The 26,201-nt window shown below is 38.2% G+C and overlaps 1 protein-coding gene across 2 annotated transcripts in view; it reads right to left on the reverse strand.

Annotated features, from left to right (window-relative positions):
* BICD2 (BICD cargo adaptor 2) overlaps positions 1–25,103 on the reverse strand; it is a 103,001-nt gene extending 77,898 nt beyond the window's left edge. For both annotated transcript variants that reach the window (XM_034437295.3, XM_034437287.3), the window contains exon 1: positions 22,554–25,103. In XM_034437295.3, coding sequence (XP_034293186.1) covers positions 22,554–22,793 — 240 coding nt within the window. In that variant the 5' untranslated portion in view covers positions 22,794–25,103. The remainder of the gene's footprint in view (positions 1–22,553) is intronic.
* Positions 25,104–26,201: the final 1,098 nt, after the last annotated feature.

The following is a 26,201-nucleotide window of genomic DNA, read 5'->3' on the forward strand; positions in this document are numbered from 1 at the left end:
CAGATTTTTATTGTCTATTTTGAATAAACAAAGTGTGTATACAAAGTAGTGTGTGCAAACATGGTTTATCTCTATCTGCCTGTTGATGGTTGATCTGTCTGAATGCCAAGCTTCTCGGAATTCCCTAGTGTTTTTCAATTTTGCTTGGTCTAGGATGCTTAGTTTCCCATTTGAAACTATAGTATGTCCATGTGTTGTGCAATTAATGAGTTTTTCTTGTGTCTTCTAAAAACTAGTTGCTATTCATGGATGTGTTCTGTTAGTCTTCTGCCTCTATCTATTCTACATAGCGATTGCTACAATCTTACACAATAAAACAGGGGTCCCAACTCCCAGTCCATGGACCGGCACCAGGTGAGAGCCCCATCCATGGGATGCAGGCAGCCTGTGAAACCACACTGCCTTTAGTCTGCAGAAAAACCTCTATCCTAGGAACTAGTCTTTGGTGCCCAAAAGGTTGGGTGCCCCTGTTGTAGAAAACTCCTGTTTTTTTCTTCTTGGGCTACTGGGTCTTTTGGTTTACTTAAGATGTTTGAGCAAGCTTTAGTTGGTTTGTGTGTTAGAGTGATGGCATATGGTTGCAATAGCCTGTTGGTTGTTTCTGAGATGTTTTTGATGTATGGTAGTGTTACCTTTTCATAACTTGGTTTGGTTGTGCTATCATGGGGTTGAATGGTCGGACGCTTATTAATAACTTTTTGTTGGAAGATACTATATAGGTGGACTGTTTCCTTTTTTGGTGTTCTGGATTGCTCGTGTGCATTTGTGCTCATCTGATAAAACTCCTCCCATGGAAGTTGAATTATTGGTAGGGGAACACTTGTTTAGTGTGTGGGCTTTTCGGTAAGATTTGTGTTTCTAATTTGTTGCCATTTCCTTTGCTCTTTACTATGCCCTTATAAGGATGTCCAGGAACAGTTGTATGTTGTTTTGTTCTTCCTTTGCGAATTTTATTCCTTTGAAGATGTTTTTGATTGTTTCACATGTCTTCTCTAGTTGTTCCTTTTTTATTATGACAAAGATGTTGTCTACATACTGGATCCCTACTTTTAGTGGTATGCATGAGAGTGCTGTATTTTTTTCTAGACACTGCATTACAATCTCTGCTATGAGTCTTGAGAATGGTAATCCTCTCCTTGTTGATATGTTTGCTCATCAAACAGTGAGTCAGAGGTTGATGTGGTCCATGATTCTGGATATTTCATTAACTTTTTGCTTTTGTGGGAAAATTTGACATATAAATACACTTTATGCCCTATAACTTTTTACTATTGTATATTTTTAGTTTTGACATACATTTTGTCTACTTCCTATGTTATGTATGATAGCAATATTGACAGATTATTTACTTGCTTTTTAATAAGTTTTCCCCCAGCAATTTGGATAAAATTGTCAAAATATAGAAACAGTTGTTGCCACTGTTTTATACCTTCCCAAAAGGAAGTTTATCCATTTGTGTGCCACCAAAAATGAATTTATAGACCTATTAAAAATTCAATTTTGTCTGGATATATGTTAGATTATTTTTAAATTTAAAAACAAAAATCTTAAATACAAATGTACGTTTTGCATTATAGCTCCTATTAAAATGCACATTACATAAAAAGACAAAAAAAAATTCAATCTGAATCTGTATCCAAAATGAAAGTTCACAGCAGGAATGTTGCCAAAACATGAAAAACAAACTCCACAGAAATAAATTAAATCCTTAGTTGCAACATTTCCAACAGTTTATATAATCCGACATCCAACAGATTTTTAAATGACACTTTTTTCCATTTGTGTGTCACATAGATGGATGGTTTTAAAATGATTAGTTTTCATATTATATTCAAAGAGAATGTTTAATATAGTTCACTTCAAGGTCATATTAAATTAGCTAAGCTTACTCATCCAGAGTTTAATTGCCTTCACTCTGTAGCAGATGTTGGGGGTGGGGACTCCCCACATATATATAACAGAGCTGATTTAATAGAATTTGGTTTAGGGAATCACTTCATAGAAGTTTTGTTCTAAAATGTCGGGTTTTATAACTGCCAATGCAAATCTCCAAGTGTAATCAATTTAAACATTATAATCTCTCAGCCCTGGTATAAGGATTAGCTTCATACCCCAGAACTGCACCCATAAGCATCAAAATCTACATTCCACAATTTACAATTAGAAATGAAATATGAAGGGGTTTTTTGCAGACACTGAAATATGTATACAGTATTCAACTATAATATAAAGAGCTTTGTTTGACCATGTGAAAAATAAGAATCTAGTCCTCTGTGGTCAGTACTCAGGCCACGTTTTTCTTCACTTAAAAGTCCATTTGCTAGTACAATAATCTTAAGGAAGGTATTGATCCAATTTGGTGACACAGTTTTGACTAGAAGTGTTCCGGAATAAAGGATACTCACCCATATGCAATTAAGATTATAATTCAGTTTGAGCCATTGGTAGAGTTGAATACAGTGGCTGAGAATGTGAGATCTGAAATAGGCAGGTAACCATTCATATTTAATTCCAGCAGGGAACATCACCAGTAAATGCACAGCAACATTCTTACAAAATATATGGCTGTTTGAATTTAATTACATGATACAAATCCAAGAACAACCATGGTAAGCTGCTCTGATGCCAATTCATATAGTTCATTTAAATATTTTCGGGGAAGGCTTATTTTCGGAGGGAGGCTTATTTTAGCACATGCACCCAAAAGCCCGATTCAGCTTATTATCAGGGGATGTCTTATTTTCGGGGAAACAGGATAGCTTGAACCTGCTTCCTCATAGTTTTACCCACTACTCTTTTTGCGGCAATGAAGATTAAGTCTATTCTCTCTGTCAGACAGCCCTTTGGATATCTGAAGACAGCTATCATATTGTCTTTTATGTCCAACTTTTTAATAGGTTAAATGTATAGATTCCTTCTAGGGGCTTGTTATCCAGTCTCCTCACCATCTTGGTAGCCCTCTTCTGAACTTGCTCCAATTTGTCATTGTCACTTTTGAACAGTGCTCTCCAGAACTGACTATTCAAAAAGCTACCCTTTGCTTAAGCCTCTCTATTTTTGAATCCTCTCTAAATTATTAGCCACCTTGCCCAGATGTGCGTCATCTGCAAAATTTTAAGTTTCCCCTCTACTCCCTCACCCAAGTCATTTATAAAAACGTTGAACAAGTCAGGGCCTAGGATAAATCTTAAAACTATTCATCTTCAGAGCATTAAGAAATATTTTTAATGCAATCATTCAGCCAACATTATGAACCCATTAAGCAATAGTATCATCAGTCCTACATTTAACCACTTAACAGAGGCACTCAGGCTCAAGTCTTGCTAATATGAGTAAAATGCCCCATTTCCAGTATCCAAAGAAGAAAAGGCCATTTCTGCTTCAAGATCTCACTCAGATTCCACAGCAGATACATCATTGAGGCAGTAGATTCATTTTTGTTGGAAATGGACAATTGAGTCCAAAGTTACAGTGCTCAGCAAGGCAGTTAAGTGAGTTTTGCTACATTACAACCTTTTTGCCACAGTTCTTAAGCAAATCACTGCAGTTGTTAAATGAATCATGTGGTCATTAAGCAAATCTGGCTTCCCCCATTGACTTGCTCACATGACCCATAAATACATGCCAGTTGCCAAGTGGCTAAATTTTGATGTGACTGTGGGGATGCTGCAACACTCATAAGTGTGAAAACCAGACACAAGTCACTTTTTCCAGGGCCATTGTAACTTCAAACCGTCACCAAACAGACGTTTTTATTTCAGCAAGCCGGCCTGGCCTGAATAGGTTTTAGGGGTTTTTTAATTGTATTACTAGGGGTTTTAAATTGGGGCGTCCGTTTAATTTAATTTATTTTTAATTATTTTAACTTTTATATTGCATGTTATTTTAATTCTCGGCTGTTCACCACCCTGAGTCCCTTCGGGGAGAAGGGCGGGATATTAAATAAATAAATAAATAAATAAATAAATAAATAAATAAATAAATAAATAAATAAATAAATAAGTAAGTAAGTAAGTAAGTAAGTAAGTAAGTAAGTAAGTCAGTCAGTCAGTCAGTCAGTCAGTCAGTCAGTCAGTCAGTCAAGGACTACCTGTATCTGTTCAGGGAGCTGGTGTAGTGGATCCCTGCACTGAGTAGTGTATTGGGCAAGATGATCTCTAAGGTCCCTTAACACTGGGATTCTATGATGAAAGTAATGCATTGGAGTTTTAAAAACAAAAGTCTGGAAAACTCTAAGTAGTTCTTCACCATCCTATAATATCAAAATACAGCTCTTTGGACGAATTTCTCTTCTGTACAGATGAACATAAGGTAGTATTTCTCAACAAGTATTGTTTGTTTGTTTGTTTGTTTCCTGCCTTTATTATTTTACAAATTGCTCAGGCAGTGAACATATCCAACACACCTTCCTCTTCCTATTTTCCTCACAAAATATTGTGAGATAGGTTGGGCTGAGAGAGAGTGACTGGGCCAAGATCATCCAGCTGACTTTCATGGCTAAGGTGGACTAAAACTCATGGTCTCCCACTTTCTAACCTGGTACATTAACCACTAGAGATCTCTCTCTCCCCCCCTCTCCCTCCCTTTCTCTCTCTCTCCCTCCCCTCTCTTTCTGTCTCTTTCTCTCTTCCTCTCTCTCTCTTTCCCTCTCTCGCTCCTTCTCTCTCTCTCTCCTCCCTCCTGCCCACCCTCCTTCCTTCCCTCTCCCTCCTCTTTTTGCAGTTTATAGAGTTGCAAATAAAAAAAAACCTTACCTTCAGAACTCTTTTGCCTAAATAAGTAAATGAAGTACTGAGTTTTACCAACTTCTTAGGTTCAAAGGTTCAAAGACAGTGAGTGCCCTAGTCTTTCTGTGCCTATAACATATCCATTGAATCATTCCTCTGATTTTTTTTTCCACTAGTACCTCTTAAAATAGTGATAGCAAATGAGCCAATAATAATTTTAAAATGTATGCATCTGCTAGAAACAAGCTCCTCATGCACATTTAGCATGAGAAAAGCAAGACAATGTACTTCTCTACTTTTCCCAAATCTATATCCTGGAATGAACTTATATTGTTATATTTTCTCAAGAGTCCAATTCTATTGAATAGGACTTTGGGCTAAATCTTTGGTGTGGATGGGAGTTACAATACATACAGTGTGGTTTCACCTCCTGCTGAATTCAAACTGCCTTTGTTTCTTAGGCTTTTCTAGAAAGAATAAAAAAGCATTGTGCTCCAATTACGCACAAAATTAGAAACTTAATGGGAGACCAAGTCTGAAACCTAATGACTTGGAAGGCAGAAGGATCCATTTATCTTAAATTTTGGCAAACAACACTGAAAGCCCCCCCCCCCCCCCGGCAGTATGTTGTTGAAACACATCTCTGTATGCAAAAGACAAGATGAAAAAGTCTCTGTTCATCGGTTGTTCTCAGCAAATCACTATTTTTCAACTTTAGATTTGGTCTGTTTTTCAAGTTGTTTTGGCTCCTTTTTTACTTTGCTTTTCAAATAATTTAGCGATATTTTGTGGCCATACTCAAACCTAATTTAAATACATTTCCCATCCAGATTATATCTACAAGCTTTTGTCCTGCAGGAAATCATTGCACAGTTGTACTGCATCTCTTGTTTAAAAACTGAGATCTTTGCACTAGGTAAAATAACCCTGCTTTCAATTCTTCAAAAATTGCAGTTGTTTCCAAATTAAAAACCAAGGTTTAAAGGGGTTAAAATGTATAACGTAAAGGAGATTTGGACAGCATGTGGAATATGTCTTTTGAAATAATTTCCAGCCTCTTAATAATCCTTCTGCCTGGAGTCACATGGCTTAGGCAGCAAGTTTTTTTTTTTTCCCCCTAGATTTCTGTCCTCAGCCCTAAGCCACGTCTGGCAGTCTGGCACGTTTTCAACCTTGATCTTTCTGGCTCCTCCCTAACATTAAATTTGGTCCTCTTCCATTCGGTTTTCAGAGAGGTTTTGTTCCCATGCACAAAATCTCAACCCCTTTAATCTGGAAATAAAAAGCAGCCCTTCAATAAAAACAAAGTGTGGGTGTGGGGGATATTAAAAGGTAGAGAATAGTAGGGAGGATTTTATTAAGCACAATCTCGAGAGAATACAGAGAAACCCAAGGCGCTTGTGAATGCTGATATTCTGCGTATTCAACTATTCTGAAAATGTTAATTGTATTATGGAACGAGATCTAAGAAACAAAAGCACCTATAGTGCCAGGGACAAAATAACTTGCTCTATAATATAGTCTAAAACTAGAAATTCATCAGATTGCATTATTAATTGAAAATGTTCATTATCCTTAAAGCTATTGCCAAAAGGAATTTTATTTATTTACTTCATTGTTACACCATCACATTTCTAATGGATTCTGAGTGGTGCTCGGCATTGAAATATATAGTAAAACACAAGAAAAAAACTATACAACACTATCTGACATTATGGAATTATATCAATACAAGTATCATTACATTAGAATTTATCTTCCAATGATAAGATCTTACTATTAAAAATACTTGAAAATCCAAGTTTCATCATTTTCAAAAATATCAGGCGGGAGGGCACTGTAAATGTCAGAAGGTAGGAGCCACCACATAGAAGCATTACACAACAGCACCTTCTGATGAAATGAGCTGCTCTCTAAAATAAAGTCCTACAGTACAGTAATACCTCCTCCAGCCTGATGCAGAGCACTGATGCATGCTTTGGTACAGCCAGCACTATGGTAGATTAGTCCAGCCCACTTTATCTTATTTTCTGTACTAGAATCTTATGGGATACTTTGTTGAATGAAATCAAAATATCAGGGTGGATTTGATTTAAATCAAGTTGATTTAAATCATAATTTTTAAAGAGCAATTGTCATCTCTGTCCCACAGCAGCTCTTCCTCTGACCTGCTGTTGACTCACCAACAGTCCCAATATTGCAGAATACACAGCCTCATGCTACATAAGTAAGCTCCATTTCAGGCTGAATAAATTAAATTATTAATGTATTTTAAATAGAAAGCCATCTTTAGAAAGATTTTTACTCCAAAAGCATTTTATTAAAATAAATTTGATAAAAATAAAAAAAATCCAATTTAATTTTTTAAAAATCCGATTTTTTAAAAAAAAAATCATCGATTTTTATCCACCCTGCAAAATATCCTATGTCCACCACATTCTCCTGCTCGAATAAACTGATTAAATTGGTTGACATGACTTATGTTTGATAAACCCATGTATATCCTCCTAAGCAATACACTATTTTTTTAATTGCTTATAAAGCAACTGCCTAATAATCTTTTGACTTCAAGCTGACTGGTCTGTAGTTACACATGTAGTCTCCCCCTATTTTTTTTGAAAATGGGTATTTATATATTTATAAACATATGCCTTTGAAAAAAATATATAATACACCAGCTCTAGTCTCCATGATTTTTTCCAAGATTATAGGAAAAATATTGTTAAATGTTAAAAGCATTATTTAAAAAAACACAATAACACCACTTTGGGGAATTGTTCTGCTTATGTCCCTATGAACCCATTTCCTTTTGAGAGAAGACCAAAATAAAATAGGAGTTGAGGAGCTCTGCCTTCCCCATACCGCCTGTTATTATCCTACCATCTTCCCTTAATGACTCCCCCTCCACTCACCCTGGTCTTCTTTTTCATTATATTATTGATACAGTGGGGAAAAAAGTCCTTTTGGCTATTTTTAGATTACTTTGCAAGTCGAAGTTCCTTTTGTGCTTTAATCTAACTCAAACCCTTTCAAACTTTCTTTAAGCCAATATCACCTAATACTGACCTTTCCGCTTCCTAGACATGATCTTTTCTACATAAAGTCCAATTTCTCTAGCCTCCAATAATGGTTTCCTAAGTGCTCCCTATTTTTCTCCTCATTCAAGCAGTCCATAATTGTATTTCTTAGTTGTCAACTCTTCTTTGGTTCCTTTAATCTGAAAATATCTTCCCGCTATCTCTTGCCTAATTATTTCTTAGTTTATTGAAACTAGTTCTCCTGAAATCCATTCTGTAATATTGTTCTCTTATTTATCTTTCTGAAGTATCTTGATCTCTAAAATGAGATAGTCCCTTCTTCTCATGATTCCCACTGCTTCCATTTCTTCAGCCAGCATTTCCCTTTTGGTGCTTGATCTCTTTGACTCTTCTTCAACCTTCTAGAAAATGATTAATAAGACCAGTGAGGAATTTTGGGCACCATGCAGTTTAGTTGATTTAATTTTCCAACAGATGCCCAAGCATTTAAGAGTCTTGCACTGTTACTACATCTCACTCCCTTTAGTAAGCCTCTTACTTTTTCTACATCCCAAGTCTATAATCTTATTTACACATCATGCCAAGCTATGGTTTACTGAATAAATTACAGCTGGATGGGTTTACACTGAGCCAAACCAAACTAATTTATTTTAGTGTAATGCAAAGTATGATTTCAGCTAATGTCTAATACTTGAATCAATAATACTAATGACATTCTGTAGATAGGCAGGCAGACAGACAGATAATACATAGTAATTCTAGAAAGTGATTCATTTATTATTTGTCAACAGCCATTTGTTGCTTTGCTTGTGTACAGGACCTTTAACCTAATCCAAACCCAAAGGTCTCCAGGCAGCACACAACAGCAACAAAAAGAAAGCAAAACTCATAATAATAAGTAAATCAGAACCATGTCAAAAACAAAAAGTAAGAAAAAGTGAAGATCGATTTTATTACAGCCTTTTGCTAGCATATTTAAAAAAAACCCATCTTATGTGATTTATTTGAAACCCAATTATGGAACCCCAGACAGAGTCTTGGTGCTGGATAACAAAGTTTGCAACACTATGGTTATACCAAAACCTTGTTTGTGAACAGAAAAAGTTAAAAAGTGGTAGTGGGAGAAAATCCACAAATACAGAAATGTCACAAAGTGTTTGAAAAATCTGTTTAGATACTAAACGTTAAGAATTGTATGTATCACTACTTTGATTGTCAAGGTTTCCACAAATTATATTTCAGAAGCAATTATATTTGTCTATAGTTTAGTTGCCAACACTGAAGAAAAGCATTTCTAGATTCCACCAAAAGTAGAGAGAGAAAGCAGAGATGAATACTTGGAGAATGACTCATTCCTTGGAAGTAGCCTTCTGCCCCCTCAATGTCACTGATTAGTCAATGCCTCACATATGGTAGAATGGAAAAGAAGAAGAAGAATGAAACTACTCATTTGAGGCCACCCACTTTATTCTGCCTCATCCCAATTGTTAGAAGACCATTTTCAAATAACTTAAGATTTACTAGGTAAATGTGATTCTTTAAAGACAATGTATCAGAATATAATGTGGCAAAATTATGTTAACATGATTCAGAACCCTATCCTAAAGCCTTAGGCATTTTGTACTTTTTCTGCTGTCCATCTTTAGCTATCTGTGGGCCATTTAAAAATAAAAATGATGAGGACAAGTTATATAAATATCACTAGGAAGATATAAATACAGATAGTCCTTGACTTACCACAGTTTTTTAGTGACCATTACAGCGGCACTGAAAAAATGACTTATGACCATTTTTCACATGGCTGTTGCAGCATCCCCCCGGTCATGTGATCAAAATGCAGATGCTTGGCAACTGATTTATATTTATGATGGTTGCAATGTCCTGGGGTCATGTTTTGTGACCTTCTGACAAGCAAAGTCGATGGGGAAGCCCAATTCACTTAATAAACACTAACCGTTAACATCTGCAGTGATTCACTTAACAACTGTGGCAAACAAGTTGACAAAATGGGGCAAAACTCACTTAACAAATGGCTCACTTAGCAACAGAAATTTTGGGCTCAATTGTTGTCATAAGTCAAAGACTATCTGTATGCATGGATGGCTAAAGTGTTTTAAAATAAAAGAAACTTCAGTCTTAAGCCTCAGTCTCGTGAAATGGGTGCATTCTAAGATACAGTTATCCAGCATAAACAAAATAATTTTATAATATGTAGCAAAAACAATTTCAATTTTCATTTACCTATAATGAGGACACTGTAGTTTTATATTAGTTATTGATTTGTTTGATAAAGTGTATTGAATTTCAAGTACTTTCGATGTGGCTTACATTTAACATTAGATAGCAATCAACAGAGTTAAAATACACAACTTAAACTAAAATCCCAGGAAATAAAATGCTTTTTTAAAAAGCTCAATCAGCAGCTGCATCATATAAGATCAAAGTTCACAGCATCAATGTAACTGCCTACTGCATTGGAGGACATTTTTTTCCTCCTAGTCCTAACACTCCAAGAGCAGAATGCTTCCACGGCTGGCCTTGGAAAAGTTGCCGCCTCCAGCTGATCCAGAATGTTCTGTGGGAAAAAAAGTTCTCTATCCAAGTGATCAAAAACACATAATACATTGATTGTCCTAACACCTAAACTCAAGGTGATTGTAGGCAAATGAAGTTTTTGGACAGTAATTCACAACTAGTACTACTATTTTCTCCAGATCCCATCTCCCTCATATCTGACAGTGGAGATAACCCAAACTAGAATTTCAATTGAAGTAGAGTTTTCATCTTCTTGGAATTCCGGTTCCCAGAGCCGCCATTTAGCCAGAGACTTGTGTCTTTATTTTTTTTTTAAAAAAAGCATATTCAAACAAAGTCCAGTCCAAGAAAGATTCCTGCTACATGAACTGATAGTTTTGAATCAATTAAACAGTTAATTTAAATAATTAATAGCAAGCAAGGAAATTTTTCCTAACAGTTGACGTAATCCATATACCTGTTTCCCCTAAAATAAGACATCCACTGATAATAAGCCCTATCGGGCTTTTGAGCACATGCGCTAAAACAACCCCCCCGAAAGTAAGCCCTCCCCAAAAATATTCAACCACATGCGCAGCCTACCTCGACATTTCCTCGGATTAGGGTTAGAAAGACAGAGGTGGAAATCAGGTAAAATGGCAATAGGAGCCCTGTCTTGCTCCACATACCCCAAAGTAATAAAACATCTCCAAAAATAAGGCCAAGCACTTATTTTGGGGTTCAAAAAAGTATAAGACAGGGTCTTATTTTCAGGGAAACACGGTAGGTAGAAAAGATCAATTATAAATATGTTTTAAACAGATAGAGTTTACAGTACTTGAAACATCAAACATTAAGAGTTTCTGAAACTGGGGCCCAGTACTATAGTTTATTTTGCACATTATTTTTTTAAAAAATCAATCCAGAGTATCACCAACTCTGTATGATCTAAAGAATTTAAACATAAAAATTGCATCCATTTGCCCCTGAGCCAATCTAAAAGGAACTCAAGATAGCGGTTAGTCTCATTTCAAGTTTGCGGGGAGCTGTACTGACATCACAATACACATCAAAGAACCATGCAAAAAAGTTAACCTCTTTTGAAGTAGAGATTTTAAGGCCTGATTCCCCTCCCCCCAATGACAGAAAGTAATTAGCTTCTGCAAACCACCACTGTCTTCAAATTAAAGTTGACTTTGCAAAACCTCAACTATCCCTGATTTACAATAGTACTGCTATCTTAAACAGCACTGTTTACAGAAGATTAAAGGCAGGGTTATGCATATCTTTCCAAAGACTACTTTCCTGAACATCCATATTTCCTCCTCAAATCAAAAATAAAAACAGGACAAAATTAAGAAAGGAGAAGATAAAATAATGGCTATAGTCATTTAGATTGGTCTCAAATTCCTTTGCCACTGCTGACTACAATTCCCTCACACAGAAACATTCTCCTTTTCTACTTGATATCTACACGTTCTTTGTCCTGACCAAGTAACAGCACAAACATAAATAAAGGGTTATACTATATCATTATTCTTGCCAATGGTGAACTTGTATAGCCGGTTTGCCTATTCCTGACAGCCAAAATTCTTACGTTTAAAATGTTTCAAATATCTGGGAGATTTTTTTAGGTATTTGGATAGATTAAAAGAAAAAAAACCTCAACTCTGAGAGCCCAATCAAGGTCTTCTGTAAGTTCATTGGCTTCTAGGATGACATAATGTTAAAGATAGGGGGCGGACAGGAGAGAAGAAGAGAAAGAGTACCAGATACAACACTCTAGAACAGTGGCTCCCAACCTTTTTGGCACCAGGGACCAGTTCTGTGGAATGAGCATTTTCTGCGGATCAGAGGGGACATGGTTTCGCATGCTGCCTGCATCCTGTGGATGGAGCTTCGCTTGTTTGCACAGCCCAGTTTCTGGAATGCCACAGATCTTGCTGGTCCACAGACCAGGGGTTGAGGACCCCTGCTCTGGAGATAAGATGGTCACTACCATAATAGTAAGAATGCTCCTTTTCCAGTGATACTTATACAACAGCCTTTCTGCTAGTATCCTCCACATCTTCTGAGCTCAATTCTATCAACTGCATCAAAAGCGGAGGTCAGGAGCAAAAGGAGATGTTTATTTATTTATTAGTCCAATTTATATGCTGCCCTTCTCCGTAGACTCAGGGCTGCTTACAATGCATTATAGCAATAGCCTGCATACTTGTTTATATATACCTGCTTATTAGGACTTTCGGGCCCCCCAAACAGTGTTGTTCTATACAAAGTTGGCTTATTGCCCCCACAATATGGGTCTTCAATTTACCTACCTCAAAAGGATGGAAGGCTGAGTCAACCTTGATCCTGGTGAGATTCGAACTTGCACTAATTGCAGGCAGCTGGCAACTAAGTGCTAGCACTTAACAGCACTTTAGTCCGCTGCACCACTGAGGCTTATATATTTGTTGACCAAATATATAAAGAATATAATGTCATCAGAGTTGCAGAAAAATTGCTTCATACAATTTCAGAAAAAAGAGCCCTATTCCCAATGCTGAGCAGAAAATTACAGTAAATGATACAAAATAATTATTTTATCCTTTCATGAAACACATCTCTCACTTCAGTATCAGAAACTGAGATTGCTGCTATTCTGTGACAGGCGTGTTCTGAAAGATTTTGTTAAAGATCTTCAGTCAACATAACATTTCACAACCTATCCAAACCACAAGATAAGGCACAGAAGTTGATAATCAGCTAACTTTTAAGAGATCACTCATTTGTCCACAGACAAACTTATCATTTCCAAATCCATTCTAAAATATTTTCTATGTCATCCAATTTTTTCATTTTCACTAATGACTGGGTAGGATATAGGCAAATTATTCCAGAAACCATGGAGGACAGCTTTGAAACTATCTAAATCAGATAGCATCTCAAATATTGAAACATGCTTCATGGCCCTTCCTAAAATGTGGAAGGACAGACATGGATAGACCAGAACAGGCCCAAAGGAAAGCAATCAAGATAATAAAAGATCTAAAAGGAAAAATTCAGGACAAGCACTGAAGATTCATGATGTGTTCAGCCGGGAGGAAAAAAATATCACACGGAATCTTAATTGTTATCTCTTTGTATCTTAAAAACTCTATAATTAAGAAGATGGTTTTAAATTGTTAGAGTTGTTTCAATCAGTTTAAATTACAAGGAAGTAGGTTTTGGTTAGACATCAAAATACACTTGTGAATAGTAAGAGCTGTTCAACAATAACATAGATTTTCTTGGGAGGCAGGGAACTCTTATTTGCTAAAGGTGTCAGGCAGAAGGACCCAGAATGGCAGCCTATGGTGAACAGAGTTACTTCTTTATTGTTGCTAGCCTATTTACAAGAATCTCACCAGACTGACTGCATTCTCTTGGGAACAGCTAGATAAGGGCCTTAAGGAGTTGGGGGCAGAGGTCAGGTCCTCATTGCTTCCTGCCCCTCAAGGACTCTAAGCTTGCCTGCCTCTTCACTCCTCCCCCAGCTATAGAGATTCCACAACCGGATGCTACAGTAGATTTCTATTTGGGCAAGTAATTGAACTAGATGATCTCCAAAGGAACCTTGAACCCTTAACAAGGAAGAAAACGGCATACTGTACTACGTAAGATGCAGGGAACTTTGCACACATGAGAGGGAAATTTAACTTATTTTTTTTTCCTAATGTAAAGCTTCCTGAAATTGCAGAGAACTATAAAATGCCAACAAACTCTCAGATACCTTCAGAAGAATCATCTTTAGAGTTTCTCTATAAAAATAATTATCTGAATCCTGAGATTGTCATTCATTGGAGTAGGCACCAAATATGTTCTCACAAACTAGAGTCTGGAAAGAAAATTAGGCTGTCCAAAGGACAGAAAAGGAAATAGGGCACAAGGATATTAGGGAACCATAACTGCAGTGATAGGAGATCTACACATGGTTCTGAACAAAGTACTAAGGGCTGAGATGTTTATACTAGAATATTTTGGTGGTTGTGTTGTTGTTCTTGTTGCGCATTCAGCAAGATATATCAAATGCCCATTCCCTGCAAAGGAGACATTGGCAGATCTGGATGTCATTCAGTTATCATTGTTTCAATGGCTAACTGTTATACCAACGTAAAGGTAAAACAGACATGGAATATTTGTCTGTCTGCTTCAGCTAAGAACGTTGACAAGGAACAACAATGTTAAATCTGATAATCATGCAAGCTGCAGCTATATTATTAGAGGAAATAAATTACATATGTTCTCAGTGTTGCCTGATAAACCATTGAAACGAATTTTGGTTCACAGATTCAACTTCCACTACCAACTGAGCAAATAATCCCAAAATTAAAGCAAAGAGAAAGCATAAGCAAACCCAAGAGAAGTGTTGCTAATTTCGAAGTCTAATAATGCAGAGACTACAAATATATCAGTAGAAAAATTGATAACAACTATTTTACTTTTAATCTGCTTGCTTAGACTAGAGCAATAGAACAAAGAGCATGCTTACACAATCAAGACATTGCTCTCCTTTGTCAATCCAGCCTCCCAACACATCATGCTCTCCAGTCAATCTGGACTTCAATTCCAACGCTCCCCAGCCATGGGCCACCAGCTGGGGAAGCCTGCTCTAAACAGAACTGCTGAGATGTAGTAGCATGTAATAGCTGGGTTCCTACAGTTCTTTCTAATTCATTCTGTTGGGAGCAATCTTTCACCGAATGAAACAAGGAAAAAGCTATTTAAGAAAATAGCCTAACACTTCAGTACATCAGTCATTAAAAGTGAGCTAGAGCAGTAAGGTCAGTAACAAGTCACATTGCCTCTGCTTTACTTCCTGCACTGGAGTACCTTTGAGAGTGATCTCTTCAACTTGGGGAATGTTTCAAGTGTACATCTAACCCAAGGGTGGGTTCTACTTACCTTTACTACCGGTTCGCAACGGGATCGCGTGTACGCCCTCGCTTCACTAGCATGCACTTCGCTGCATGCGCAGATCACTACTGATGACGTCAGGGTCAGTGGGTGGAGCCACCCGCCAGTTTTACTACCGGTTCTATAGAACCGATCCGAACTGGGGGCAACCCACCACTGATCTAACCAGGTAGTGTGGCCTTTTCACTGTGTGAGTTGGGAATGATGAAATGTATGAATCAAAAGTCTTTGGTCTTGGTGGCCTGATTTAGCATTCATTTTCTGATCAGCATGACTAAGTTCATTTTCTTCTCTCAACTTTGGCCTCTTTTTAAAATATATCCACCCAATCTTCTGGTGACCATTTTGCAAATCAAATTGCAATTCTGTGAAGCTACTTGGACTATGGTTCTCAGTCCAATTAGATATCTATTGTCTATGTTAATGGCCACAATTCCCCCTTTTTATCCAATATTAGCAGTTTCTTCTCTGCCTTTTATATTTATAGATTTACTTATGGAGATACATTGCATCTGCAGTTTTTCACAGAGTTATAGGTTCTTGTGATGAAGGCTTAGATCCAGAGATGCTAATCTCTTGACATGTCACTTTTTTCCCAAATTCATTCCATCCTACTTGAATTTTATTAATTATGGCCATGAGGCTATATTCTATAGTTCAAAGGGTAATTGTATACTGTTTTCAATAGCACTTTTTCTTCTTTGTTAATTTTGCTAACTTCTAGAATTTGCTTTATATTTTTAAAAAATACTCTTGTGCATCTGTTTTTTCTTCTTCCAGTAAAATCCATAATTACCCAAGTGGGAAGCATAAGCTTCTAATAACCTCTTTGGTCCACAACTCTAGTTCATTTGAAACAAGAATCACTTTTCTTATGGATGTATAAGCCCACTTATTATCATGTCTAAAATGGATCATAGCCATAGAAAGGTATTGGATTAGGAGTTGAAACTAGGAATGTGGAGTCCACCTTCACCATGGAAGCTCACACTGGGCCAGTCAGTCTCTCTTAGTCCAGGATATCACACATTTTGGATAGGCTAATGTTTGAGTCCGTTAGGGTTCATATCACTCAATTAAAGGACCCTGACCAGATGAGTCATGCCGATTTATGGTTATTTTTGTCTATTACTATTTATAATAAGGGAACATAAATATAATCTTGCGGAGAGCATAAAACCTTGACATAAGTTTTGCTATAGTTTTTAATCAGTATAGTATTAATAATGTGACATGTTCATTTGTGTTTATGTATATCTTGTTGGGTGCATTAATGTTCAACATTTATATGAAGCATTTAACATGTGATATTTAATTCCTATTCTGACATTTCTGGCCAAAATCATCTGATAAACAACTGGAAAACTTATTCAGATTAGTTCATACAGAAGTTGATACATCCAAGGAACAAACTGAGGAAACCATATTATAGAACAGGATACGGATAAAAGCAAATTGGAACTGTTGTTGTTGTCTGCTTTTCATTGTAATGTACTGAGCTATCAAGAAAATGTTGTCAGTTATGTCCAAGTTTGAAGAATTTGTTTTAATTCCCTCATTTCAATGTTAAAATAGGTTGAAATCTTCACTTCTTCAAGATTAGCTATGTCTACAGAAGATGCAAATTTGTTATTCTACCACCCTGTTCCAATTTAAATTTCAATGTGGACAAATCCCACAAAAATATCCAATTCCATAGGTACCCATTTTCAATTCAATTCATTACTGTACATAGAACTCAACTCTTACCGTATAACCTCATGAGACCTAGTGAATTATTATTTGCTCTTTGTATCATGTAACAGTATATGCCATGTTATGAAGAATCAATAACACCAATTCCAAGACAACTCAAATAATAAAACTGTAAATAAAACATTTTTACACCATGCCCTAAATAACTCTAGTTATAGAATATCAGCTTATAATGTTCGCATTCTTCTAGTACAAACTGAAAATTCAGCACAAAGTTACAAGCCCCAGCTCACATGGTTTCAAGATGTCTTTTATATTACTGTATAAGCATGTACTATATAAATAAAATCAGATGAACTACTTCTAACTAAACATGCACAGAGGAGGACTGAAAATGTTCCCAGCAAGTTTACAAAACAAAGTCTGTATTTTTTTTAAAAGCTACCACATCATAAATCCAATTTTTTTTCTGCTTATTGCTCAGCATACATCTGTTAAAGATTAGGCCAAGACTCCACAACTTCATAAAAGTCCCAGAACTATAATTTTCCATAGCCTATTCTTTATCCACTCCTTTCAATGAATATCAACTTAAAATTCTACACTAACAGAATTTTGTTACTTATACAAACAGAAAAAAATATAGAGTTTATTTAGGCTTTATATCTAAAGAGATTTACAAGAGGACAACACAATAAAAGCTATCTTAAATTGCCTTACAATAAAAAAAAACAGCAAAAGGTTTACACATTACACAGAAAACTTAAAATGTTTATTTAAAAAGGAATAGAATAGAAAAGCAAAGCAAAGTAATGGCAATCTAAAATTCAGGTTTGACCCTACTATCATACGAGTTGCTGGTGAACACCCAAACCCTTCACAACTGTCGTCTCCAAGAAGCAAGGAAGGGGATCAGCCAAGCACACTTTAGGAGAAAATTTTGTAACTGGGAAGTTGGCAGGAAGATGCTTTGCCAAGCCACACTACGCTATGAGTTGAATCTTCCCAGCTGATCTTAAAGCGAAGGCTAGATGGTATTGAGAGAAACACCATTTTAAGCAAAGAATGTATCCTAAGCTGTTTAGGGCTCTATAAACTAAAGATCTTAAACTGGTTCTGGCAGCTCACAAGCAAACCGTGTTATATGGTTCTTTTTAGTCACCTTACTTAAAGATCAAAAAGATGAGTCTTATGCCACAGTGGTTGCAGCTTCTGAAGTCTTCAAGGTATAACCCACATAAAGAATGCAACCAAGAGATTATTAAGAAGTGGATTCATTCAGCTGAAATCCTACTTGTCACACTAGCCAAAGCTTCTTGCTGCTGGAATTACCTATGCTTCTGGGAACTAATTATAATCCCAAACTACTGCACACAGCTGTTATTTCAGAGGAAATGCTCCTTATCCAATATAAGCCAGTTTCCTAAATCCCAGCCTTGAGAAACATTTATCTGAATACTATACCAACTTTTATGGAGTCCATTTCAATTTATTGATCTTCAGTCCATCATTACTTTTTGGGAAGTGTTGGACAATGTCAATATACGAATGATATCAGTCTTGCAGGTATGAATGAAACAATTTCATTGATCTGCCAATATTCATCTTAATAAACTATTCTAACAACATACTACGATCAGTAGTGTCAACGCTTGATGATAAATCTCAGAAAATCTAAAACACCCGAGATCTCAAGGGGGGCAAGCAAGGCTGATTCTATGCTATATTCAGACATGACATCACAGTGAAATGAATTTAGGTAACTGATTTATTCCAAATGTGCTTGTAACTGCATGGCTATCATTCTCTCCATACAAGGTAGTCCTCAACTTACAACCACAATTGAGCCCAACATTTATCTTAAGTGAGACATTTGTTAAGTGAGTTATGCCACATTTTACAACCATTCTTACCTCACTTGTTAAGCGAACCACTGCAGTTGATAAGTTAGTAACTTGGTTGTTAAGTGAATCTGGCTTCCCCATTGACTTTGCCTGTCAGAAAGTCACAAAAGGGAAGCACATGACAGAGCAATGATCATAAATATGAACCAGTTGCCAAGCATCTGAAGTTTGATCATGTGATCATGGGGATGCTGCAAAGGTCATAACTGCGAAAAACAGTCAAGCCCCTTTTTTCAGTGGTTTGTAACTTTCAACAGTCACTAAATGAACTATTGTAAATTGAGGACAACTTGTACCTAGTTTAAGAAAAAAATATTTACCAATGGAAAGTAGTTATTCAGAATGTTTGATTATTTAAAGTAGACCAAACCGTCACCTTCTTTAAGGCAGTGGGCATCTAAAGATTTATTAACTATTGTCTAAATCCAACTAATAAGACCTTTCTTACTAAATTCAACATTACAAAGGACAAACATCTAGAAGTCCAGCTAGGTAGATCACTGACAAAACCAGGAAGTGAAGATGCCCTCTTTCATTGTCATGTGCTCCTTTGTTACTCCCTTTACAGGAATTTATTCTTGAATAACTTCATCTTCCCCACCCTGAGGAAATTTCCAGGCACAATTTCTATTTGTTGCTCCTCTTGTCTGATAAGAACCCAATTAACTCTCTCAGATTGTCTAATAACCTTCTGTTTGGTCTATTCACCTTATTTATAGCTAAAGACTTAGACATCTTATCTATTTAATTGTATTTTATGTTATTATGGCACTCTTTCTCTTGTATTATTATATTAAACATACTTTACTTCTTGAGTACATAGTTTCATTTTGTGGGTGTTATCTTGCTATTCTCTAGTCCTCTGGCTGTGATAAATGATTTGATCTGATGCTTCATTGATAACCTGTAATATACTAGACACAACTGGGCCCAGTCATAGGAGTAGTGAGATTTGCACTACTTGCACTTTAGCAGTTTACAGTTTGGCTACTTTGCTTAAAGCAGCTCAGAAAACCAAGGGGATTTCTGGGCCGTCCAAAGTGGAGATGAGTCTCTGTAGCAATAGCAGCAGCAATATTTGTTAATTCCCTTACCCATCATGATATTACAGCCTCAAAAAGAAATTACCAGCAATTATATCTTGAGGCCCCTCACTAAGCATCTAAGAGTCTATTAAAGTCTGTTCTCTGAGGACGGTTTCTCTGGTTTCCCATCTGGGCAGACATGCTTACTCACACCCAGCTCAAATCCTATTGCATGTCTGCTCACACTGTTTTTCCTCCCAATAACATATTTCAATTCTGACAGATATTACAGGAAGGGGTAACAAGTTCTGGGAGGGAAATTAAATCCTCACCTTCTCCACTGATGGTGATAATCCTACCTCCTTCTCAGAAAGGCCACACATTTGCACTTCTGCTGACAGTGCAGATGTTAAGGTTAAAACATGGCGTAGACATGATGGGGAGGAAGAGAAAGCCATTAGTGATACTGTACTGGCAACCATATGCCCTCCAGGATTTTTTCCCATTACTTCACAACATTATTTCTGGACATACCAATATACACATACATTTAATAAGGACTGGGGAAAAAAACACTTTGCTTTAGTTAATGGTGCCCTGCTGAAAAAAATGTTTAAAAGTAAGTAATATTAAATACTTTATTCTAAAACAAGAAGTCATTATTGAACTGTGCCAGTACAGTCTTTTGCTCTTTAATTACATTAAATTAACTTTTACTGTTCCCTTTTAATTTGGGCCTATGCTAATGCCCCTGTTGCTGGCAAATTATTAGTTGTTCTGCAACAATAGAGGTAGGATTGCTCTTCACCTCCCTCCAATGTTCCCTCTAAGCATTTGAGATAATTACCATTTTTCAAGCCACAACAACGCTCTCATTTTTAATCCATAATTCACTACAACTGATATGCAAAGGAAAGAGCCAGCATTTATGCAACCTGCTAGGTTACCCTCTCACTGCCTTGTTACAGATCTTTTTCTTCTCCTACCTACCTCCTACCTTGGGGGCTGAACAAGACAGAACCACACAAAGAATTTTTTGTTCTTTTTCCCCATTTACCTATACTGTCCCCAAAAGGCATGGGGGGAAAACTGTCAGGGCCCCAAAGTCAAAACTGATGTTCTAGGACGGAAAATCCAAAAAAACAGAATTAAATCAAATATATAGAAAATTACCTAAACAAAGAATGACAAGTGTAAATTTCTGTTTATCATTTCTGTAGGGTTATGAAAATATAGAAGAATTCAAGAAAACTGGGAAAGGATTTTCATCATTCAGAAAATGGTGAAACCAAAGGATATTTTGCACATGTGAATTCAAACCTTTGTTAAGGTTTTAACAAAAATTGAATTCTTTGGAAACACCCTTGGGCAATGCTGAATATTCCAATTGTATGTATTCAAGTCAAGGTTTGAACCATCAAGAAAGTAAAATTTCTAAAAGGTGAATAATTTTCAGATCAATGAGTTTTGTTTTTTCACTATCCAATTAACAATTCTGAACAGAGAACATTTCTCTAATGAACCCTTAAAAATGATCTGTTTCAAGAGAGAAAGAGAGAGAGAGAGAGAGAGAGAGAGATGATAGATAGATAGATAGATAGATAGATAGATAGATAGATAGGGATGTGGATGTGGATGTGGATGTGGATGTGGATGTAGATGTAGATGTAGATGTAGATACAGATACAGATAGATATATATTGTGCACACTTAAGAGGCGGAAAATGCGGGCCAGAAAATCTAAGTTCCCCAAATTGTCCAGTGAAGAATATGTCAAACATCAAAACAAACAGAAGGCACATAAACCTCGGGCAATTCTAGAGAGCCAGATTGAGAAAGAAATCCTGTGGGGTTTGTTCTCCTTAAATAGGAACAGAAATGCCAACAGGCCTGAGCACTCTACAGCGGAGGGAGGAAAGAGAAGGACCTTTGCTGGTGGGCAGACGATCACTCAAGCTCAGGCTTCAAGGATCCTTTAGCAGCCCATTTCCCAGTTCTGCAAGGAGATCCCGCAGATGTCACGGGACTAGAATAGAATATAATTCTTTATTGGCCAAGTGTGATTGGACACCCAAGGAATTTGTCTTGGTGCATATACTCTCAGTGTACATAAAAGAAAAGGGGACATTAAGGGGACGCTCAGCTGCCCCTTTAAGGGGACTACACGGCATGACGCCAGAGCAAAGGAGCTGGAGGAAGATCAAGAATCCAGCTCCTAGTGGCTCCTGTGACACTGCATGGAGGGTGTGGAGGGGGGGGCGGGAATGTGCCTGGGGTCTGCCGGATATACCAAACGACAACGAAGCCAGCAGCTGCTTTCCGGTGAGGGCTATCTAAAGGGACATCTTAAGAGTGGGGGGGGGAGGATTTGCAAACCTTACTATATGTACCCACCCCGCTATCCAGACAACTCAGCTCATCTGTCCACAGTCCCCATCCTCACGGCTTCCTTTCCCCTGCAAAGGGTCAAACTCAAGAAATCCCTGCGCGAAGCCAAAGTCTGACCCCGCCAATTCTCCAAGCGCTCGTCCAGGCTTCCTGCCTGTCCCCCCATCCCCACCACACACACACACAACAGCGGGCAATCGGCCTTCCCCCTATGCCTTGCCGTCCCCTGCTGCAGAAAGGAGCCGCTCCTGCCGCCCCCGCGCTCCGCAGGCAAGAAAGAGCCCAAGCTGCTGGCGCAGTCCGTGCCCGAGGAGTCGCCCTCACCTCCTTCAGCTGCTCCATCTCGGTGCGGATGGTTTCGTACTCCAGCTCCAGCTCCTCGTACTGCTGCTTGAGCTGCTGCTTCTCTTCCAAGACCACCAGCCCATATTCCGCAGCCTGGATCTTCTCCCGGGTGGTTTCGCCCAGCTCCTGGAAGAGCCGCTTGATCTCGGCGCGCAGCCACTCGGGCTCCGACTCCATCACCAGCTTGGCGTATTCTTCCTCTTCCATGGCTAGAGACATCTTTGCAGCAGGCGGAGGCGGCCCGAGAGTGGTGGGGGGGGGGGTTTCCAGACCGGCAAAAAGGAAGGAAATGCGGCAGGGAAAGCAAGCAGAAGGACGGACCCCGCAGCACCCTCCGCCCCTTCAGAACCCCGCCAGTCCCTCGGCCACCATGGTCCTCTCGTCTCCAGCGCCCCTTGCCCGGCGTGCCATGAACCGGCAAGGCTCCTCGATCGCCCGGCGCTTACACCATGATTCCTGCACCCCCCCCCCCCCACCCTCCAGTCTCTCACTGCGGCTGCGAAACTCCCTGGGAATGTAAACCGCAGTGAAATCATTCAAAAGGAACGGCCAACCGATTGACCCGCGGCATTATAGGACTTGTAGTCTTGGCTCCTTTGCAGTCAAGCCCAGCTGGGGCCTTCGAAGACTACGACTCCCATCATGCACAGGGAGGCAAGCACAGATGGATTGCAAGCTCCGGCCTCTTTAAGGAATTTTTTTGCACAGGAAGAATCAATCTGGCAGCCGGCGCTGTTGTTATCCTCGGTGCAAGTGCGGGTTGTGTCAAAGCGCCGTCCGTTTGAATGCTGACCCCTAGCGGCCCTTCCTAGTAGAGTCCGCGTATAGAGACGTGGGGACGAGGAATCGGGTTTACTGCAGGATACCTGTGAATTGTCCATTCTTGCACTGGTGGCTGGCACAGCCTGTGATAAGATTTAAGCTAAAATTCTGCAGATGCTTAAAATGGCTGCCCGTTTGTTTTTAGTGGCTGGCGATATGGCGGGGGAGGGAGGGAGAGAATTTCTAAAAATCAATGAAGTCTTAGTTTATATCTAATTGGAAAGATGTTGTTAGTAAAACCAGTCTTAAATTGCCTTTAAACTTTTAGATGCAATACAACATGCTTGCAGCACTGAGCTCTCCACTATGAAGGTAACAGTAACAGTGTTGGAAGGAGGTCATCTAGTCCAACCCCCTGCTCACACAGGAGACCTATATACTAGGGATTCGAACCGCCAAACTGCAGGACCTTTCAGTAAAGCACCAGGGTGACTGCAGCTGCCAATCTCAAAATGCTGAAATTACTAATGGGTTTGCTTAACCGAATCATTATTTACTGAATCCAATTTTCTAGATTCACGTGACATACCGGATCATAAAGTAATCACACAACATACTAAGCCATATCAGCCATATGTTAGCCAAGCTGAAACAAACATTTGATGGTTTGTTGATGGTGCAGCCCTTGAGAAAAATCAACATCTGGCATTTTTTAGTTAGAAAAAGGAAATGATCAATCAGAATAGAGCTGGAAGGGACCTTGGAGGTCTTCTAGTCCAGCCCCGTACTCAAGCAGGAGACCCTACACCATTTCAGACAAGTGACTGTCCAATTTCTTCTTAAAAACCTCCAGTGAAGAAGCACCCACAACTTCTGAAAGCAAACTGTTCCATTGGTTACATCAAATTATGCATGGCATGGAAGAAACTAAGAAGTTTTTGTCTTAAAATCTAGAGACACTCAACAAAAGTAAACAGTGGGAGATGTCAAGACAAAAGGAATGTCTTTCTCACCTAGTACAAAGTTCAGCAAAGAGTTTGCTTCAGCAGAAGTTTGTAAATATGACAGTTTTAAAGGAATATAAATACTTTGCCAAAGACAACACTATAAATTCGACCTGTTGATTGCTTAAAGTAGGATATCAACTCCATTTCATATGGGGAGAAAAGAAGGCTAAGCATAATAATGCATTGATGTTCTACTTGTGGACTTCCCAGGAAAGTTTCCTCAGAGGTATTCTTAGGTGGGCAGAAATCTGATTATTGCCTTATGTACATTTCCTGGTAAAATATATGGGAAAATCCCATTGGGAGAAAATCCCACTTAGAGTTAGGTTTAGTCTCCATGAATTCATGGAGCAAAATGGATATCGCCAATGGATTTGTAGATGAGAGAAATGCTTAGGAGGACAATGAACTTTTGAAGCTGCCTTATCTACATTTATTGATAAAATACATGGGTAGATCCCATTCGGGGAAAACACCACTTAGGGTTAGCTCTCCATGAATTCAGAGAGCAAAATGGACATCGCTAATGGATTCATAGCTCAGAGGAATGCTTAGGAGGGCAACGACTTTTTGAGCCTGCCATATGTCTGTTTCCTGACAAAATGAATGGAAAAATCCCATTGGGGGAAAAACCCACTTACGGTTAGGGTTAGGTCTCCATGAATTCAGGAAGCAAAATGGTCATCGTCAATGGATTCATAGGGCATCGGTATGTGTAGAAGGGGGATGACCTTTTGAGCCTGCTTTATCTACGTTTCCTGATAAAATACATGGAAAAATCCCATTGGAGGGAAAACCTACTTATGGATAGGATTTGGTCTCCATTTATTCAGAGAGCAAAATGGATATTGCCATCAAATTTATAGCCAATCGGTATGTTTAGTAGGGCTCTGTTTTTCAACACTATCTTAGCTACGTTTCCTGGTAAAATACATGGGACAATCTCATTGTGGGGAAATTCACTTAGGGTTAGGTTTCCATGAAATGGACATTACCAATTGTTTTTAAGAAGAGATTGGATAACCATTTGTCTGAAATGGTATAGGGTTTCCTGCCTAAGCAGGGTTGGACTAGAAGACCTCCAAGGTCCCTTCCAACTATTCTATTCTATTCTATTCTATTCTATTCTATTCTATTCTATTCTATTCTATTCTATTCTATTCTTCTAATTGATTTGAGCACATTGGTATGCTTAGGAGCGTGGTGAGTTTTCAAGCCTGCTTAAACTACATTTCTTGATAAAATACAAGGTAAAATCCCATTGGGGGCAAATCCATTTAGGATTAGAGTTAGGTCTTCATGAATTCAGTGAGTAAAATGGACAGTAACAATGGATTCGTAGGACATCGGTATGCTTAGCAGGGTGCTGACTTTTCAATCCTTGTAAAATACATGGGAAAATTAATTTGGGGTCAAATCTATTGAAGGTTTAGGCTTTGGTCCCAATGACGTCTGAGGGCAAAATGGATATCGTCATGAAGAATGAGAACCTGGAAACAGTCTTTATATCTGATTCAGCATAATCCTTCTTTTATACTCAGAAGTGGCAGGAAACGCAGAAGATGGATGCCTACTAAATCAAAACAAGCACACCTGAAGATTACGTCAGGTGACATTTTTTGTGCCCTGCCCTTTCCCAAGGCCTTTGGAAAACACTTTAATCTTCTTCCTCTCAATCATTTTGATCCAAACTGATCTAAATATTTAAAGCATTCCTTTTAATAATGTGGTCTGTAAGTTGTAGCTTCAGAGCCAGGAGCTGTTCGGGCTTACTAATTCCTGGATTTTCTTAGCCTATGATGAGATTTATCATGTGAATGTATAACACTCTCATTGTTTGTTATTAAACTCGCCTGAA

This window comes from Pantherophis guttatus, chromosome 2 (genome assembly GCF_059756535.1).
Source record: "Pantherophis guttatus breed Tessera chromosome 2, ASM5975653v1, whole genome shotgun sequence".
Lineage (NCBI taxonomy): Eukaryota > Metazoa > Chordata > Lepidosauria > Squamata > Colubridae > Pantherophis > Pantherophis guttatus.